Source organism: Scardinius erythrophthalmus (assembly GCF_964197995.2).
Source record: "Scardinius erythrophthalmus genome assembly, chromosome: 13".
Lineage (NCBI taxonomy): Eukaryota > Metazoa > Chordata > Actinopteri > Cypriniformes > Leuciscidae > Scardinius > Scardinius erythrophthalmus.
The window spans coordinates 10,962,693-10,982,093 of record NC_138233.1 but is presented as its reverse complement, the minus strand read 5'-3'; the positions used below and the strand labels follow the sequence as shown (position 1 = coordinate 10,982,093).

Below are 19,401 nucleotides of genomic sequence, written 5' to 3'. Positions count from 1 at the left end.
AATGAAATAATATCGGCATTATATATATTTTTTAATTAGGCTATTTTTGGTGCCCCCTCAGCACTTGGTGCCCTACGCACAGCGCGTGATGCGCGTGGTGGGAGCGGCGGCGCTGTCCAGAATGTTTAGAGAACATTCGAAATTAACGTTCCCGTAATGTTTGCATTACCCCTATGTGGGTTTGAGCAAAACCACGCCATTTGTGTGTGTATCCCTTTAAATGCAAATGAACTGCTGCTTCTAGCCCCCTTTCCAGAGGAGGGTGGAGCCTTTACAACTTTACAGCAGTGGGTGGATTTTTCCATTATAGGCTAGTTGTTTACATACACTTGACACACATGTTCAAACACCTTATAAAAGTGAATTTTGCATAATAGGTCCCCTTTAAATGACTATAGTTACTGGCTGGTTGGTCATATAACAATGTGTAGTTTAAGATACACATTATGCATTTTGTCAGCAGTATTTTATAATAAATGAATATAATATTAATTAAAATTATTTAATAATTTTATATTATTATAATAATATTATTATAATGTAATATTGTTTGATATAATTAAAGGGATAGTTCACTTTGAAATTGCGCGTGCATCCTGGTGTGTGACGTGTACGCAGATTGGTGCATAGATACAGTATACACTAGATGTCGCCTTGTCTACGGCAGTTCATTGGAACGAATGTCTTTAAGGCGACATCTAGTGTATATATCTATGCACCAGTCTGTGTACACGTCACACACCAGGATGCGCGCGCGCCCTCAGATCACTTGGACGTGGCTGTGTATAAGAGCTAAAAATGATATAAATACTGTTCGTTTTCTCACACAAACCGCTCGTTTCGTGTCTTAGGCCATCAATGTGTACTTACGATGGGGAATTGTTTAATTTGGACGATGGGGAATTGTTTTAATTTGGACTCTGTGCATGCTCTTTGAGACAGTGACCACAGACCTGCATTATATGACTGACAGACAAGAATGGTTTGATCTAAAAATATCAAAATTGAAACTACTGCAGGAAAAAAAGACACCTACATCTTGTATGCCCTTTTGGTAAGCTAAAACTTACCAAAATTTAATTTCAAAGTGAACTATCCCTTTAAGGGTAATTATTGCATTGCATTTAAAAAAATGAAAACATTTTTAAAAAGACATTTTTTACAGGTGAAATTATATATATATATATATATATATATATATATACAGTTGTGTTCAAAATAATAGCAGTCCAACATCACTAACCAGATCAATATTTTTGGTAGAAATTATATTTCTACATGGCAAATAATTTACTAGTAGGTGTAGTAGAGTAATAGAAAAACAACAGACTCAACAGTCATGACATGTATGCTGCTAATTCTGTATAATTGAATCATTAATTGAAAAGGGTGTGTTCAAAATAATAGCAGTGTGGAGTTCAATTAGTGAGGTTAATCATTCTGTGAAAAAACTAGTGTCAATAAGTGGCCCTTATTTAAGGACGAAGGCAGTACTGGACTGTACATGGTGATTATAGTGCATTTCTCTCTGAAGATCTGAATAAAATGGGCCGTTCCAAACATTGTTCAGAAGAACAGCGTACTTTGATTGAAAAGTTGATTGGATAAGGGAAAACTTATAAAGAAGTGCAGAAAATGATAGGCTGCTCAGCTAAAATGATATCAAATGCTTTAAAATGGCAACCAAAACCAGAAAGACGTGGAAGAAAACGGAAAACTACCATTCGAATGGATCGAAGAATAGCCAAAATGGCAAAGACTCAGCCAATGATCAGCTCCAGGGTGATCAAAGAAGATCTAAAGTTACCTGTGAGTACTGCAACAATTAGAAGACGCCTATGTGAAGCCAAGCTATCGGCAAGAAGCCCCCGCAAAGTCCCATTGTTGAAAAAAAGACATGTGCTAAAGAGGATACAATTTGCCAAAGAACACATTGACTGGCCTAAAGAGAAATGGCGCAATATTTTGTGGACTGATGAAAGTAAGATTGTTCTTTTTGGGTCTAGGGGCCGCAGACAGTTTGTCAGAAGACCCCCAAACACTGAATTCAAGCCACAGTACACTGTGAAGACTGTGAAGCATGGTGGCACAAGCATCATGATATGGGGATGTTTCTCATACCATGGTGTTGGGCCTATTTATCGCATACCACGGATCATGGATCAGTTTGAGTACATCAAAATACTTAAAGAGGTCATGTTGCCTTATGCCGAAGAGGAAATGCCCTTGAAATGGGTGTTTCAACAAGACAACGACCCGAAACACACCAGTAAGCGAGCAGCATCTTGGTTCCAGAACAACAAGATTAACGTTATGGAGTGGCCAGCCCAATCCCCGGACCTTAATCCAATAGAAAACCTGTGGGGTGACATCAAAAATGCTGTATTTGAGGCAAAACCAAGAAATGCAGAGGAACTGTGGTCTGTAGTGCGATCGTCCTGGATTTTGAGCTTTACTCACTTTTTTTAAACACACTGCTATTATTTTGAACACAACTATATATATATATATATATATATATATATATATATATATTTTTTTTTTTTTTTTTTTTTTTTTTTTTTAACAAATATTTATTTATAAAAGTACTCGAAGAATCATTAATGGAACCACTAAGAAGGAATCGGAACAGCAATTCTTATTTCTAGTCATGATAGCCGAAAAGTTTGGAAATCCATACAATACATGTAAAATATAGGCCTATGTTGTATAAATAACTATTCCCAAAACCACACTAAAAACAACTGAACACAAAGTTATAAATTACATTTGGAACATTTTCCTATCCATTTCATTAGGGCAGCACACAAGCACAGAGACACACACGTATAGAAGAGGACATTGTGACCATCTCACTAGTGATACTGCTTAAAAATTGATGCCATCATTTTCTCTCATTAATAATGACAGGGTTACTGATTGGTCTGCAAACAGCTGCAGTGTGTGCGTGTGTGATGAGAGAGGATCTGTAGGCCAAATGTACATCATTCAACAGGAATGGATGCATTGGGTCACTGTGAAGAAAAGGTGACTGACTGAAAGAGCAAGAGAAATGGTGAGGTAGTGGGTGAGGAAAAACAGAGCAAGGAAAACACACGTTTGTGTTGACTGTGAGCTAGTCTTTTACATTGATTCACAACGGCTGTAACTCCAGCTTTGTGGTAGGAAGGTTTACTCACCATAGCCACCAGTGTGAAAGCCAACACAAGTCACACAAACACCATTCAACACTGTCAACATCCACACCTAGCAGTTGTAACCGATGCTAATGGATTCGACACCATGCCTTGGGTGAAACTGTGCTGTGATTACAGACATGAAAACTAGACCTCTTAAAATAACACTGTGACTTGCACTGAAGTGTTGATGGCTCTCTGATTTTCACAGCTGGTAATCTCATATGTTCATTAAAAATAACCTGTGCTGTGCACTCAAAAAAACCACAAGCAACTCTGACAGCTGCTACATGGGACGACTTATATGATGTATAAAGGGGCAAAAAAGCATCTTGAGCAAAACATGTATCTTGTGCTGTCTAAATGAATACATCACTTATGTCTTAAGCACCTTGCTTTGTAAAGGCCTTTATCGCATAAATTATGGTAATGCAAAACCGCAAATACACTGTCCATACGCTCAATTTGAATATACTCGAAACTCCAGGTGTAAATTATACTTTTACCTGAGCTGATTTACAATTATAAAAACAAACAGAATGCCACTTGTTCATCCACTTAAAATGCACATCTACTGTACAGTAAGAAACAAACAATGTCCAGTCAGATGTGGTGGATGCCTCATGCTTAAAAATCTTGGCTCCTAACAAAGCTTCCATATTTGAGCCTAGTTGATCCTAACCCCACTTATATTTCAGAGATAGGTGGATTTTCTAGTTATTTCTATATTTATATTCTAAAAATGTCACCTAATCAAAATACCACAATATGAAAATAGTCATTTTACTACCTTTAGGTACTTTTAGAGGACAAAATTCAGAACTAAAGAATCCACCATTTTCAACTAAAAACTTTAAAATGTATATGCGTTTTGGCCGTTCATTTACATGACAATGGCATTTTGGGGGCCTGAAAACGTGCACGTTTTTGAAAATGATAACGTTATCCGTTTAATGCAAATTTGTTTAAAAAAAAACAGTGACGTCATGCACATGCTTATTACGTGTTCAGTCTACAGGCATGTAGTGTTTCTTTACAAAGTGACATCGCCAACTACTTGCCTGGCATAAAACAGCATAATACAGCGTTTTTAGTCATTTTTTGTGGATCTGTGTGAACAGGATCGTTTTGACAATGTCTCTACGTGAAAAAAGCAAAGAAAACGTTTTGTTTGTTTGTTTGTTTTTTTAGAGGCTCTTAAATGCAGTAAATGGACAAACCATTTTGCCTGTATACTTACTTTCAAAACAAAGCCAAAATGATTATAAAGTAATTAGCAAAGCTGCAAGCATGTCCACTTGGCTAACTAGAAATCATCTAGCTAACTGTGTTAACAAGCCAATGGTTTCACTCGACAAGCCACTGCCAAACATTTGGGTGGCATGTAGGCCTAGTGAATGCAGAAGAAGTGCTTCAATTACCATTGGGCTAATATTGCTGTAGCAGACAGAGCCCAGGCGGCTCTAAGCTAGCTTGGCTGCTGAGGGGGGTGATTTATTGTTGCTTGCGTGTTTGAGACAGCGAGGAAGGGAGGTAATCAGCATGGAGCTGCAGTTTAATGCTGTTTCAGGGTCATGGTGAACTTTGCACTCGACTCTTGCATTAAATATGCTCTTGTTCCTCCATCACGTACTGTCTCTTTGTCCTCCATAAGAGTTGTTAACACTAAAATGTGTTGGAAGTTACAAAGTAAAGACCACTTGCAAAGATCACACTAGTCATAACCATGGCAATGGAGTGGTGCCTGAAAGCACTGACACCAAAAGGTTATGATGGGGGGGTTTGTTTAGAAAGTTTGCGAGTCTCTGGACGAAACATTGCAATGCCATCTTACTGTACATCTTACACACCTGCTAATACCCTATGTGCAAAGAAGACTCTCAAATTGTGGCACAAGAACTGCCCTTGTTACCCATGTCTATGATCCATTCACAAGAGACCGGAACTGCATTTTTTCTTTTGAGTGACGGCGTTAAATGGAAATGATCTTATTAGCAACACTGTAATGTGTTCCCAAGATCCCCGATGGTGAATTTGAATAGACTGTTGGCATCAATATTTCATTTATTCAAATGTTTCTCCAAGTCACCTTTCACATGCACAGGCACCTCTCTTATCTGTCTGTTTGCTGACACTCACAGGACATGAGCAGGTGATTCTTGCACACAAACTAATTGCACTTATAGACCAAGTGAGACCTTACAGCTTAATCAATCTACCTTAATTTTAAGTTGACCTACAACTCTTAAATTTAAGACGGGTTCAGCATTGATGCCAGGGTGTACAGCTAACACAAAAGACCCAATATGACTGTAACGTAAAACATGTTGTTATTATTTTATACATGTTAACATTACTATTTTAAACTGAAAAGCACTAAGTGGAATGATCAATACCTCATTTTGTTTACACTCCACCTGTGTCCTTGTTTACAGTGTTCCAGACCAAAGTATAAGAGTGTTGCAGGATTTTCTTTGTCCATGCCCTTTTATATGCAGCATCAAAACCTCATCCGAATAGCCTAAAGGAAATGTCTGTTGACATCCCCCACATTATGTTCACAAGAACAGACACAAACACATAGCTGAGGTAATTTCTACTCCTCTCAGAACATCAGGTAAACTGCACTTGGCAGTGTTAAGACAACACGTGGTTGAGAAAGAGGCCGTGTGAGTGAGTCTTTTAGTTATTTGCCAAATCGTTGTTTTTTATAAAAGATATGCCTTGGTTAGGCATATCTGACACAAATCTTCCAATATAAACATGGACAAAGACCATCTATTTTATGGCCAGTGTCAGGGAGAACTGTGCAGACACTAAACAGTGTGTGTGTGTGTGTGTGTGTGTGTGTGTGTGTGTGTGTGTGTGTGTGTGTGTGTGTGTGTGTGTGTGTGTGTGTGTGTGTGTGTGTGTGTGTGTGTGTGTTAAATACTTTTATCAGCAAATAAAATGCTGGTCTTTGGAGAGCTAATTTAACTCTAAGGTGGGCATTATCCATTATTAAAGGGATACTTCAGGATTTAGCATTAAGCTTTGTATCAGTATAAAACCTGTAGTGTTTTCGAATTACCATGCTTTCCTCCCTCATGTCCCCCTTAGATGAGAGATTTATGTATTTTTTTGTCTGGAAAAAATCCTCCGATGACGCAAAATGATGATTTTTGCGTCATCGGAGGATTTTTTCCAGACAAAAAAATACATAAATCTCTCATCTAAGGGGGACATGAGGGAGGAAAGCACGGTAATTCGAAAACACTACAGGTTTTATATTTATATTATATTTATTTTTTGGCCAGAGGCTAAAGACTACAGCCAGTAGTAGGGGCTGTTCTGCATGTTTTCAACCTGCCCATAGAGGGTGGGATCACACTCACAGAATGTACACATAGTGTCAGCCATCTTTCTTTGAAGCTAAGCTAGCAGGCTCTTGTTCTGTGGAGAAAGCTGAGTAGTAGGAGAAAGCTGAGTAGTAGGGGTTACCATCCTCTTTTTCCCGAAAATGGCCGGGATTCAGCTTTTGCTTTCTGCAGTCGCCATTAATTGTTTACATGCACACCTTTTGTTTCAATCTAACTGAATTCATTCTGATTGGTGAATCTGAATGTAAAGTTTACATGAACGCTAAACAAGTGATCGGTTGATGTGCTTTTTAACATTGCTAAGAAAATTCCCGCTCCTCCGTCGCTCATCAGTAATCACGCCACCGGCCTCGCACCGTTCTCCCACGGCCCTCAGCCTAGTCCTGCTCGCCACAGTAAACATAATGAATGACGACTGTAGAACGCAAAAGCCGAATCCCGGACATTTTGGGTGATCTCGAAATCCCGGGCAGACTCGTCACGGAGACTCACTAGTAGCCTAATCTTGTTGTTTAACTGTGCGCTCTAACCGGTAGGCGTGGCTTGGGAGTGGCCTCGTAGAGCAGCGAAGCAAGTGCATTCTGGAAGTTGTTGTCTTTCATCCACATAAGCCAAAAATACATTTTCTGGCTTCTCTCAGTCAAATTCAAAAATAATTTCACATTTCTACTACATAAATGACCCATTTTAAATACACATTCATCTTTCCAGAGGTGAAGTATCCCTTTAACTGACTTTGGCACAGACTGAAAAGCATTGTAGAAGCCTGATCACTGAGTGGATTTGTTTAAAAGCAGATTCATCTTTACTAAGAGTACAGGTCTAATGGTTGGGTTTCTCCAAATAATCATTACAATTGTGTGCAACCAATGTCTTTTAAACCCACACAATAGCAATTCTGATTGGATTCAGTTTAGATAGATATTTAGTTAGATGGATGGATGGATGGATGGATGGATGGGTTGGATGGATGGATGGATGGATGTACAGAATGATCTGCAGTGAGCAGAAATTACTGCAAATTCCTGGAATCTCGGCCATATCTGATGCCAGGCACAGCGGTCTATTGCACAGCAGGTTCAAAGTCACTGGGCAGAGGTTTGGAGCATGAGCAGCACTACAAGGGCAGGGCTCCTCAGGAGTGCATACACATGCCAAAAAAAGATGCCAAAACTGCAATTTTTGAAGGAGTCACCATGACAAACCATCTGCACAAACTGTATATTTATATCAAATTATTACCAAGTCATCACTGTTGTTCAAAACAACACGTATAATCATCTAGACTTAAAATTCTGCACAGTCACTTGTTATTCCTTAAAAGCTGTATTTATAAAAGCAGCATTTAGTCAGTATTCAAAGTAACATTTGCCTTTACCACACACAACTTCACCCAAAAGACTAGATACATTCTAATACCTCTTCTGCACAAGCAAAAACAGCAAGATGGAGAAGAAAAGCAGAGCTGTTGCTGAAAGCCATGCCTGAGATTGGGGATTTCCTCAGCTCAAGAGAGCGACATCAGTGGTGCACACTCTATCTTCAACGGCCGCTTGTCAGTTTTCAAGGGTTTAGAATCAGTTCAGAAGACGTGACACCTATATAACGTAAGCTACAAGCGTGAGATGGTTAGAGGTACAGTGAACATCTGAATGAACCTCTTCTCTGTGGGGTTGTTACAACTTTTTTTTTATAATACTGCTGAAAACACCATGATTAAACTTCACGCTAGCCAAGCCTGCTAGAATGTTCACAAGCAAAATGTAACCACTTAAGCCAGTTTAAAAGCCAGCAGGGCACCAGAAGAATGTGAAGAAATGTTTTTCAGAAGGGAAAAGTGTTTAAATGCTAACTTCTAATATATTTACAATAATAAATACATATTTCTACTGATATAATAAATGTATACTATTTGTAATGTAAATGCAGACATTTTTACATTAGAAAAATAACAAAGTATAAAAATAAATTCAAATAAATATAATTATATTCTTTAATTTATCTACATTTATTCGTTTAAATTATACAATTATTGTATAATTTAAATGACAAAATATTTCTTTATTTCATTACCACATTGCCCAAATGCACGCATAGTCCAGGGATTGGTTGTATAAAATGTCTAATTTTTAAGAGATTCCGCCACTGACATCACATCCATCTATAACTGTTTTCCACCATTCCCTTAAGAAGCATCAGCTTACTAGGCTACAGATACAGTACAACAAGCTTGCGTTTTCCACTAAGTTATTATCATGTCAAAGTTTGGCTTCTTTCCCTCACACAGACATCCTTAGATGGGAATTATGTCATTCACAAATGTATAGTATACAGTACAGTACAGAATCGAGTTTCAGTCTGTGCTTCTTCTTTTTTTTTATTCCCTTCAGAGGCCCACTAAGTAATAGTGACAGTTATTATGGCTGGCTGTTATGTTTCATTACTATCAGTTAAGCTGCCAAAAACACTTAAAGAAGACAGCCGTCTCTCTTTTCTCTTCATAACACTGATATAGTGAGGTGAGGTGTCTATTATGCCCCATTATTCTCTTCTAGCAGATGACAACTTCAGTGTGTCTTTGTGCTTTGAAAAGCTGCTATAGTGAATAAAAACTTTCAAACGGAATTTTTATATATACGTATGTAACGGAATATACAGTACTTTGTTTGGTCAAGCAAATGGTCTCAGCAAATTGTATTGACTGGTTTTGATTACATTTTAAAGTGTACATTCAACATTTAAAAGAACAGTCAAAAATGAAAATTACAAAGTACTATCATGAAACTCTAGATGGCGCAGGCTGATAGGTCCTTAACTCAGGCTACGTTTACACGTAGGTGGCTATTTTCATAAACGGATATTTCACCCCTCTTCGTTTTCAAAAATAACATCGTGCACACGAACCTGTGTATATGCTGTCAAGAGCATGCCAAACCTGTAGGTGGCAGTGTAACGAGAAGCTCAAGCCCACCTTAGCCAATCAGAATCCCGAAAATAGTCACATTCTGTGACGTCGCTACCTAAAACTCCGGTTCCCTTTCGTAAAGGGAACTCCCGCTGCATCGATACTCGATACTTTGGGGAATGCCCTCGGCATGACGCGTCTGAAGTCTGTAATGGAACTATTCCAATCTTGATTGGTGCTCGTCACTCGTGACGTTGCATGTGACGGTGATCCGGAAGCTATAAAAGGACAACGGAACATAGCCGTATCAGCTTTCTGTCTTCAGCAAGCGTTCTGTGTGACTGTATTGTCTTATTTGGTGTTGTTTGTCTATCTCAATATATATATGGCGAATATAGAGAAACGACTCAGGCGGTGTGCGTCCCCTTGCTCGCGCTATCTGAGCGAGGGTGACACGCACTCGTTTTGTGTTGTTTGTCTGGGAGTGGAGCATGCACGGGCAGTGCTTGAGGGCGCTGTCTGTGCAAACTGTTTTCAGCTATCTATGAGAGAGCTCCGCTCCCGTTTGAGCTTGTTTGATCAATCAGATCAGGCTCGCGTTTCCAGTGCATCAGGTCCCGCGTCTGTTGAGGCAGCGCGCCGCTTGTATGCATGGGATTCGCACGTGGAGCTGGCAGATAACACTGAGACGGTTGCGACCCTTTCTCAGTGTTTATTAACCAGCTCCACTGGTCTCGCGCACGGTTCGGAAGCCCGCGCTGCGGCTTCTTCCGACCGTGTTAAAGACACAGCGTTTGATTTATCTGGCTCCGAGGGGTTAGATATTATCAACAATGAATCACGTGGATATGGGGATTCGCCACCCCATATTCCCGTTATTGAGGAATTGCTGGAGGTTGTGACCAGGGCAGTGGTTAAATTAAATGTTGAATGGCCATATAATAAGCAGGAAGCGACTAAGAAAAATAAAATGGATGAGCGCTTCCTGCAGACCCAGTCACAATCTTTGTGTCAGAGCATTCCCTTTTTTACTGATCTTCATACTGAGGTATCGAGATCGTGGGAAAATCCATGTTCATCTCAATTATTTTCCCCCCATGTATATATTTACTCATCTATTAGGGAATCTAATGAGAATGGTTATGGGGTGATGCCTCGGGTTGAGGAATATTTTGCGAAATATTTTCTCCCCGACGTTACGTCACCCCTGATAGCTCAGACACTTCCCTCCAAATCTCGTACATCGAATTTGTTAGGGAAAGCTTATATGGCGGTGGGTCGAGCCGGTGCATGCCTACACACGATGGGGTTATTACAGGCATACCAGGCTGACCTCCTCAAAGAGGTGGATGATAACTGGGAGGTCTCACTCAACGGTATTACTGAACTTCGTAGAGTAGCTGACTTATCTCTCCGTATTATTAAGGAGAAGGCTCGTGCTATTGGCCGTTCTATGGCAGCAATAGTCGTCACAGAGAGACATTTATGGCTTAATCGCTTGGGGATCGAGGAGAAAGACAGGGCTTTCCTTCTCGATGCCCCCCTTTCACCTTCTGGCCTCTTTGGCGACGCGGCAAGAACCGTTGTCGAAAGGTTTCAGGAGGCAGAGCGACATTCAGCTATCCCCAGTTGTCAATCTAGGTCTCATGGGGTTGCTGCCAGGGGGCAGCCTCATGGGACAGCCGCCAGTTCCTCATATTTTGAGAAGGTTTCCTCTCGTGCCCCCCCGTATAAGGCTTGGGGCCAGAAGAGACATTCTCGTATGAAGCCCTCTATATCGAGGACAGGTCTGAGGACTGTCTCTCGGGCTAAGATGGCTTCAACTAAGAGGTCTTGTCGTAACACGCAGACCCTTATGGCCGTTCCCCCAGGAGAGCGAGTACAGGAGTCTCGCCCCCTTATACAGCCCTTAGGAAATCGATGTTTACTTCCCGCCGCCGATGGCGCTTCGGGACACATCGGCTTCCAGCGAACACAAATCGCAGTATCTGCCCGGAAGCGTTGCGGCCCTGTCGAGTTCGCTGCCTCTCAGGAGGTCTGTAGAGAGCATATTTCGGTTAGTCCCTGCCAGTTTGCTGCTTCAGGTCACCGAAACCATTTGAACATCTTTAGCCAAGGCCAATCTCGAGGGACTGGTCCCCATAATAGCATATTTAGACACCCCGAGGGGTCTTCAAAATATAGCCTGGAGGGTCCTGCTTACAGTGCAGTTAATATACAAATAGTATCTACTAAGGGTGGTTCACATGTCTGCCAGCCCCGAGCAGGGTTGGTTCTTGGAACAAGAAATCTAGTCTCTCTTGACAAAGGAAACCTCAAGGTGGGCTCTTCCTCGGTTTCGGGAGCCCGGGTTCTACAGCCGGTACTTCATAGTTCCTGTGAGGGAAGGGGAGTAAGGCCTTGTTTCGGATCTCAGGGTAATGGATCAACCTCCGAGGGGGTTCAGATTCAAGATTCCAACTGTCAGTCAGACCAGCTCCGAGGACTGGTCTGTCGTGATAGATCCACAAGGTCCTTAACTCCTCATTCCCTTCTAACCCCATCACGGGAAGTTTCCAAGATCTGCTTTTAGGGGAAAAGCACATCAGTTCCGGATTCTTCCATTCGGCCTAGTATTGTATCCCCGCACCTCCTCGGAATGCATGGTCACTGTCCTAGCTCCATGGAGTTTTCAGGGCATCCTCATTCCTGTCCATTGACTACTAGAGCAGACGGTTCAACATTGAGGTGTTGTTCCGAGTCTCGTGAGGTGCTCGGGAATATGGCTCAGAGTATAGGAAAAATCACCATTGCCTCTTCAGAGAAACCGATTCCTGGGGGTGGTGTAGGTTATAGTCATGATGCAGGCACAATTGTCTCCAGCTCAGACACTCATCTTCCTTACCATAGTCATGTATATCAAGCTAGGCCAGGCCACCACTACGTGACCTTATCAAAGAGTGGGCTCGCTGGCAGCAGTGTTCAACATACTATTCTTTGGCCTGCTGTACATGGGGGCCCTGTAGTAGTGGCTCAGGACCAATGGGTTTTCCCCGAGAGGGAACCCACTCCGCATGACCAGAGTTACGCGCACATGCCCTCGTTTTCTGATCATGGGGAGGAAGTTATGGTTCCTGCTCCTAGTACCTGTGTTGGAAACACAGGGTCTGAGGAAACTTCAGAGAGACCATTAGGTTCTATTTTTGACAGACACTATGTCGGTGGTCTCTCTGATCAAGGAGGGGGCAGTCATCCTGTCGAGGCAGGGGCTGCAGCCAGGGGATTTCGAACTCCACCCCAAGTTGGCTTTAGCCGGGATGGAGGTCGGTGTGTCAGAGGTGCTCCTGTTTTCCCTTCATGTGGACGGCCACCTTCTGCGCCACCTCTCCCATGCTCTTCCAGCTCTGCTGGGTCTGGATATCATGATACAGACATGGTTGAGGCCATGTCTGTGTATACTTTCCCCGATTGTTCTGCCCCCGGGGGTTCTAGAGTACAAGAGGGTTCAGCAGTACGGGATCAGCTTACTCTTAGTGGCCCTGTACTGACAGGCCCAAATATGGCTTCCAAAAATCTGGACCCTTCTGGCAGGCCTTCCGCGGTGAATCCGGATCAGGATGGTCCTCCCTCTTCAGCCCAAGGTCATGATATTTCACCCTTGGCTGTAGCCCAGGAAGCTACTGGATTGGCCCCTGAGGGGGACCAATTCATAAATTCTGGTCTCTCAACCGAGGTTGTTGAGACCATTCTAAACTCTAGAGCCCCCTCCACGAGGAAACTTTATGCATTTAAATGGAAAATTTTTATTTTATGGTGCAGAGAACATCAGTTGGACCCAGTTAACTGCCCAGTGGCTTCAGTACTGGAGTTCCTCCAGAATCGTTTCTCTGACGGGCTCTCCCCGTCCACGCTTAAGGTCTATGTGGCGGCTATATCAGCCTTCCACACGCCTTTAGGGGTGGGCACGCTGGGGACACACCCACTCATAATTCGTTTCCTTCGTGGAGCCAGGAGGATGAGGCCTGCTATCCAGCCTAGGGTCCCCACGTGGGACCTGGCAGTGGTCCTCGAAGGTTTATCCCTGGCACCCTTCGAACCCCTGGATAAGGTGTCTGAGAAATTTTTATCCTTTAAGGTAGCCTTCCTGCTCGCTATTACTTCCCTGAAACGAGTTGGCGACCTGCAGGCGCTATCTGTGGCTCCCTCTTGCCTCGAGTTCTCTCCTGGCAGAGTGAGAGCCATTCTCCACCCTAGACCTGGCTACGTGCCTAAGGTGCCCACGAATGTGGCACGGTCTATAATCCTTCCGGCCTTTCATCCTCCACCGCATGTGTCGGCTGATCAAGCTAAATTACACTTGTTATGCCCGGTCCGAGCTCTTGAGGCCTATGTACATAGGACCTCGGGCTGGAGGAAGTCGGACCAGCTGTTTGTGTGTTTTGGGTTATTCAAGAAGGGCTCCCCGGTCTCCAAACAGACTATTAGCAAGTGGATAGTAGAGGCTATTTCTTCAGCTTACGAGGTGCGCAATCTGCCTTCACCTCTCCTGATAAAAGCTCACTCAACCAGAGGAGTGGCATCCTCTAGAGCCTTGCTAGCAGGGGTTTCTCTTCAAGAGGTCTGTGATGCCGCTGGCTGGGCCTCCCCACACACCTTCATCAAACATTACAGTCTGGATCTGTCCTCTACACCAGGTTCACAAGTTCTCATGTCTTGAGTGTGCCAGATTGCTTCACACCAGGGCAGGGTCTCTCAGTGTGGCGGCGCGGGTATTCGTTCCCCAAAGTATCGAGTATCGATGCAGCGGGAGTTCCCTTTACGAAAGGGAACGTCTCGGGTTACGTATGTAACCCTCGTTCCCTGAGTAGGGAACGAGACACTGCATCTCTCGGCCTCACTTTTCGTGCTCCTGAGAACGACTTGCTTCGACCCTTTAAAAGCTGATACGGCTATGTTCCGTTGTCCTTTTATAGCTTCCGGATCACCGTCACATGCAACGTCACGAGTGACGAGCACCAATCAAGATTGGAATAGTTCCATTACAGACTTCAGACGCGTCATGCCGAGGGCATTCCCCAAAGTATCGAGTATCGATGCAGCGTCTCGTTCCCTACTCAGGGAACGAGGGTTACATACGTAACCCGAGACGTTTTCTCTGTTTACATGCAAACGTGCAAACGAAGATTTTCAAAATCTCCACTCTGGCCGGAGTTTTTAGAAAGAATCGGTTTCATTGGCGAATCCTCCGTTTGCGTGTAAACGAAGGGCGCAAACGAAGGGAAATGTCTCCGTTTTTAAACACATCATTTTATATAGGGCACAGCTGATTGGTTACTGCTGTATCCGTAGCCAATGAGCTCGCTGCTCAACCTTCAAACACTTGCATTAACATTTGCCTTAGCAGTGCAGCACACTTTCAGAAACCCTCCACCTTCCCCAGCTTCACCTGTATAGATCTGCTATTGGTAATTCATGTACGCTATATTGTACAGCAGCAGCATGTCTTACATGATCACAGCAGAGAGTGTCGTGTATGTATTGGCAGTAGCAAGTCCCGTACTTTCTCTGCAGCAGCAATAACCAACGGCAGCAGCGCAGCATATCTATTCCGCCAAGACCCAATATATCAACATTGTCATGCCCATTACTATGCCAAACACTCCGAGAGTTGTCATGACGGAACAATTTTTTCCAAATTAATTTGATCACAACTGACAATTCAGAGATTCTACAGAAGGGAAGATTATAACTGAATAAGGTCTGGAATATCAGTATACTCCTCACATAAGCTTATACTGTATGGTTTCAGAAGACTTGAAACACAATCCACAAATGTTTGAGTACAAATATATACACACAGACAAGACAACAGAGAGAAATCCAGAGAATCACGACATGAGTAGAGCAAGGTTGGCTAGTATTGTTTTTGTGGCAATCACCAATCAGTACATCACACCACAATAAACTGATAAAATGTGAAGTTTGTGTCCTTGTTCTGCCTTTCCTGTATGAAACTCAAAAAGCAAACACACTCAGCTGTGTCTGACTAACAATGATGCTAGTCATAAAAGCAGCACAAGGTTTAGAATAAAAAGAAATTCTGTGAACTCAGTGACTGCTGATAGAGTAACGGCTTAATCACTTTGAGCAATAACATTTTTGGCTAACTATAATGGATAAGACTGCTTTCAGACTTCTTATTATAACTCTATTAGATAAGATCTACTCAACAAGAAATATTTGGGGTTACTTTAATAAGATTTTTTAAGACATTAATACTTTTATTCAGCAAGGACATTTCAAGAGATTTCAAGACAGCAAAGACTTTCATTTCATCAAAGAATCCATAAAAAAAAAAATTACGCAGTTTCCACAAAGATATTAACCCTCTGAGGTCTGAGCTGTTTTCTGGGCCCTGGAGGTGTTCTGACATGCTCTGACATTTGTAGTTATTTCTGTTACTTGTGACATTTTCATGGCTAAAGTCTAATTACACTGTATTCAGCACAAACTCTGCTACAATAATATATCAGCAGCATGTATGTAAAAGTTTGTAGTTTTGAGATAATGACATTTATGCGTGGTTTGTGAAAATACAAAAATAAATTCTCACTGAAATAAGGTCATGAAACCCATACTGATTATTTCTTCACAAGACTTTTGAAAATTGTATCACGTAGCCTAGAATATTTGCTCTAAAACTATGTGAGAATCACCCTGACTGCTCATTCAGAGAAGACAATATATTGATTTAAAAATTTTACGACGTGTTTTGTGTTAGAAAGCAATATGCGAAGGGGCGGATCACCTCATTAATATGAAAGCTTTCCACACCTGAGAAAGACAAAGAACCTCCCTAATGGCCCTATTAGGAGCTTATCAGGGCCCATCATTCTGACCAACCTTGCACAAAGAATGAGGAGATTTAAAAAAGAATGGCTTTTAAAATTGTTTGGATTTATTTACAACACAACATAATCCAAAGATACACAACAAAAAAGCACTTATTGAAGAAAGAGACCTTTGTGCCATTCCTAAAAACATTGTACATACCTTTCATTTTCTAAGGTGTTTGATTTTCACTTTACCATGTTCATGTACAGAGACATGTACTGTGAATGTTGAAGTCAGCAGGACTCAGTGGCATCTGGGCCCTGAAAAAAAAAAAGTGAACATACTGATATCAAGAGAAAGGCCTGCACGATTTTGGGAATACATTTTAGATTTTTCTTGTTAAAATTGCTTTTTAATTCACAGAATACACACACACACTCACACAAATGTTTCCAACAATATATAATGAACACCAGGTTTGTTGTGCCTTGTAGGTATAGGCTATGCGCAGTGCTGCATAAAATAATAACAATATAGCAGCCTATATATATTTTCAAAAAGATTTCAGTAACAACTAAGCTAGAGAAAAATATATTGATTATCATGTTACTTCAAATGTTTCCATTCGTTATGATGATATGAAATGAGATAATAGTAAAAACATGAAGCCGTTTGGAGCGTTTTGCTTTTCCAAAATATGATACATTCAAACGCGATCGCGATCAAAAATATGATACATTAAAACGCGATCGCGATCAAAAATATGATACATTAAAACGCGATTGCGATCAAATATAAAACATTATGGTTAGGCCTACCATATACATAGCCTATCTACGTTTGAGCAGATATCCACAAACACAGTAACAGTAAACACGGGTCTAAATATTATAATATTCACCATATATCTAGCAACAGTTCAACTGCAATGTGAAATTTATGCAACAATAGCAAACTAATATGTAAGAATTTCTTACCTTATCTTTCTTGTCTTCAAATATCGTTCTTCTCCTTCTGATGTAAATCCAATGTAAGCTCAGGCACGTCTTTCAAACTCGACGAAAAGTGAAGTGAAGTGTTTTGTTGTTGAGGTAATGAGGGCGATCGCGTTCCATGTGGAGATTTGCATGTGAATATCTTTTGCGCGAGTGGGCGTGGCCGAATTAAAAATAATTAGGAAGCGTTTGAGAAGCTGGAAATCTTGTTGGTTTTATACAAATTACTTAAACAGAGAATATTTGTTTTCGTTTTGAATCCGATCATTTAAAAGTACACACTTAAATGTTTATAAAGGTGTATGGCTCATAAATGTGTAACAAGTATTCGCTGAGTTTTGTTTCAGTTTATAGACGTGCTCAAGAAAAAAAAGTTCACCGCGACGGAGAGGCAGAACGCACACACTGTTTATTTTCTTTATTTTACAAAAGCACAATGTTTTGATTTGATTGGAAGTGGACACATACAAAAGTAGAAATACCACAGATTCTTTTTTTATATTTATTTTTTCTGTATGACCATAAATGACGGAGAAATTTAAGTTTAAAGTGCTACAATGTGGAGAAAATCCAGCAAAACGCGCCGGCGCGTTTGTCGACCTCAGAGGGTTAAGCGGCACAACTGTTTTCAACACTGATAATAATAAGAAATGTTTATGAGCACCAAAATCAGCATATAAGAAGGATTTCTTAAGGATCATGTGACACTGAAGACTAGAGTCATGATGCTGAAATTTCAGCTTTGTTATTTGATTTTTAAGTATAGTAAAACAGAAAACAGTAATTTTAAATTGTATTTTTGAGAAAATAAATGCAGTCTTGCTGAGCATAAGAGACTTCTTTTAAAAACATTTTAAAAATCTTACCGACCCCAAACCTTTGAACAATAGTGTATCTGTAGAATTTAGTCAATTTCATTAACCAGTAGAATATTACCTAAAAGCATGAAAGACGAAGGGGAAAATTCCATGTAATTTGATTATTTCTTCCTGGAAAGGTGTGCAATAATGAAACCCAAAGAATGTCAATACAGCGAGGAGCTCAGACTGGTGGAAATAAATTATGTCCATCGCATGGGGTAAAATTGATTTGGGTACTGCAGTCGCAAGATTCGCTTGAGTAAAAGTGGACGGCTGTATTTGGTAGTCCTATGGTTTCCCAGCACACAATTACTCTGTAAGTCAGTGGAAGTGTCAGTTCATTGCCTTAACATTTGGTGTGTGGCCACCCTGGGCTGCTTTTATTTCGCTTCACTCCCTCTGGATTAACCTAATGGTACAAAGACACATAATCCATTGGAGAGAGCAGAGGAAGGCTACAGTATGCACCTGTGCAAATGGAAGATTACTCGCATACATATTTTCTGGGAAATTTGCTTTCCAATAAATACAGTGCAAATACAAAATTTAACTGAAATGTTTTCACATTCTTTTTATTCTTCACGCAATGTCTTACGCTACATGATTTCCCATGGGTCAGCAGGCCCACAGTCTATTGTGTGTGGTGAAACCAGGAAAAAAGAAGGGGGAAACAATCAGACAAGAGTTCACTGAATTAGCCATGCCTCAAGGAAAGTTAAGTAAATAAAAGATACATAAAGTATCACCTCCCTCAAATTACTGGAGATCATGCTTATACACATTTTCCCAAGTTTTCTTCTAAGTGAAAGCTACGTATACAGTGAATAAAAGCAGTGATATATGAATACGCACATCACCTCTGTCATTTTTTCTCTCTTGCATTCACGTCTACTCTTCGCTGCACTGCAGAATCACTAACCAGTTTGATCGCTTGTCTGAGATCAGGGTGGATATTGAGCAGCATACCGTATGAAATAATCAACAGACCAGAGGAAAAGCAGGTCTCTGAAGCTCTGAGAGAATGAATTGAGCAGACACTTTGTACACATTGCATGTTCAGCACGTCTACAAAAGCCATTGTGTGATTAGAAAATGACATAAACACATGGTTAGCTTTAGAATAAATAATTTTGTCATCATTTACTCACCTTGTTGTTCCAAAACTATGACATTTTCTCTTCGGTGGAACACAGAATGGTCTACTTTTTGCAATGCTTAAAATGAAAGGAAAGAAATTATTTTAGAATAACACAGGGTGAGTAAATAATGGCAGATTTTTTTTTTTTTTGTCAA

At 41.1% G+C, this 19,401-nt stretch overlaps 1 protein-coding gene across 4 annotated transcripts in view; it reads right to left on the bottom strand.

The window, feature by feature from the left end:
- Positions 1–19,401, bottom strand: part of LOC308701057 (A disintegrin and metalloproteinase with thrombospondin motifs 2) — a 228,152-nt gene that overhangs the window by 89,138 nt on the left and 119,613 nt on the right. For 2 of the 4 annotated variants that reach the window (XM_081383080.1, XM_081383082.1), the window contains exon 4: positions 19,257–19,322. The exons of the other annotated variants lie outside the window; for them this stretch is intronic. In XM_081383080.1, the coding sequence (XP_081239206.1) occupies positions 19,257–19,322 (66 nt within the window). The remainder of the gene's footprint in view (positions 1–19,256; positions 19,323–19,401) is intronic. 4 annotated transcript variants of the gene reach the window in all.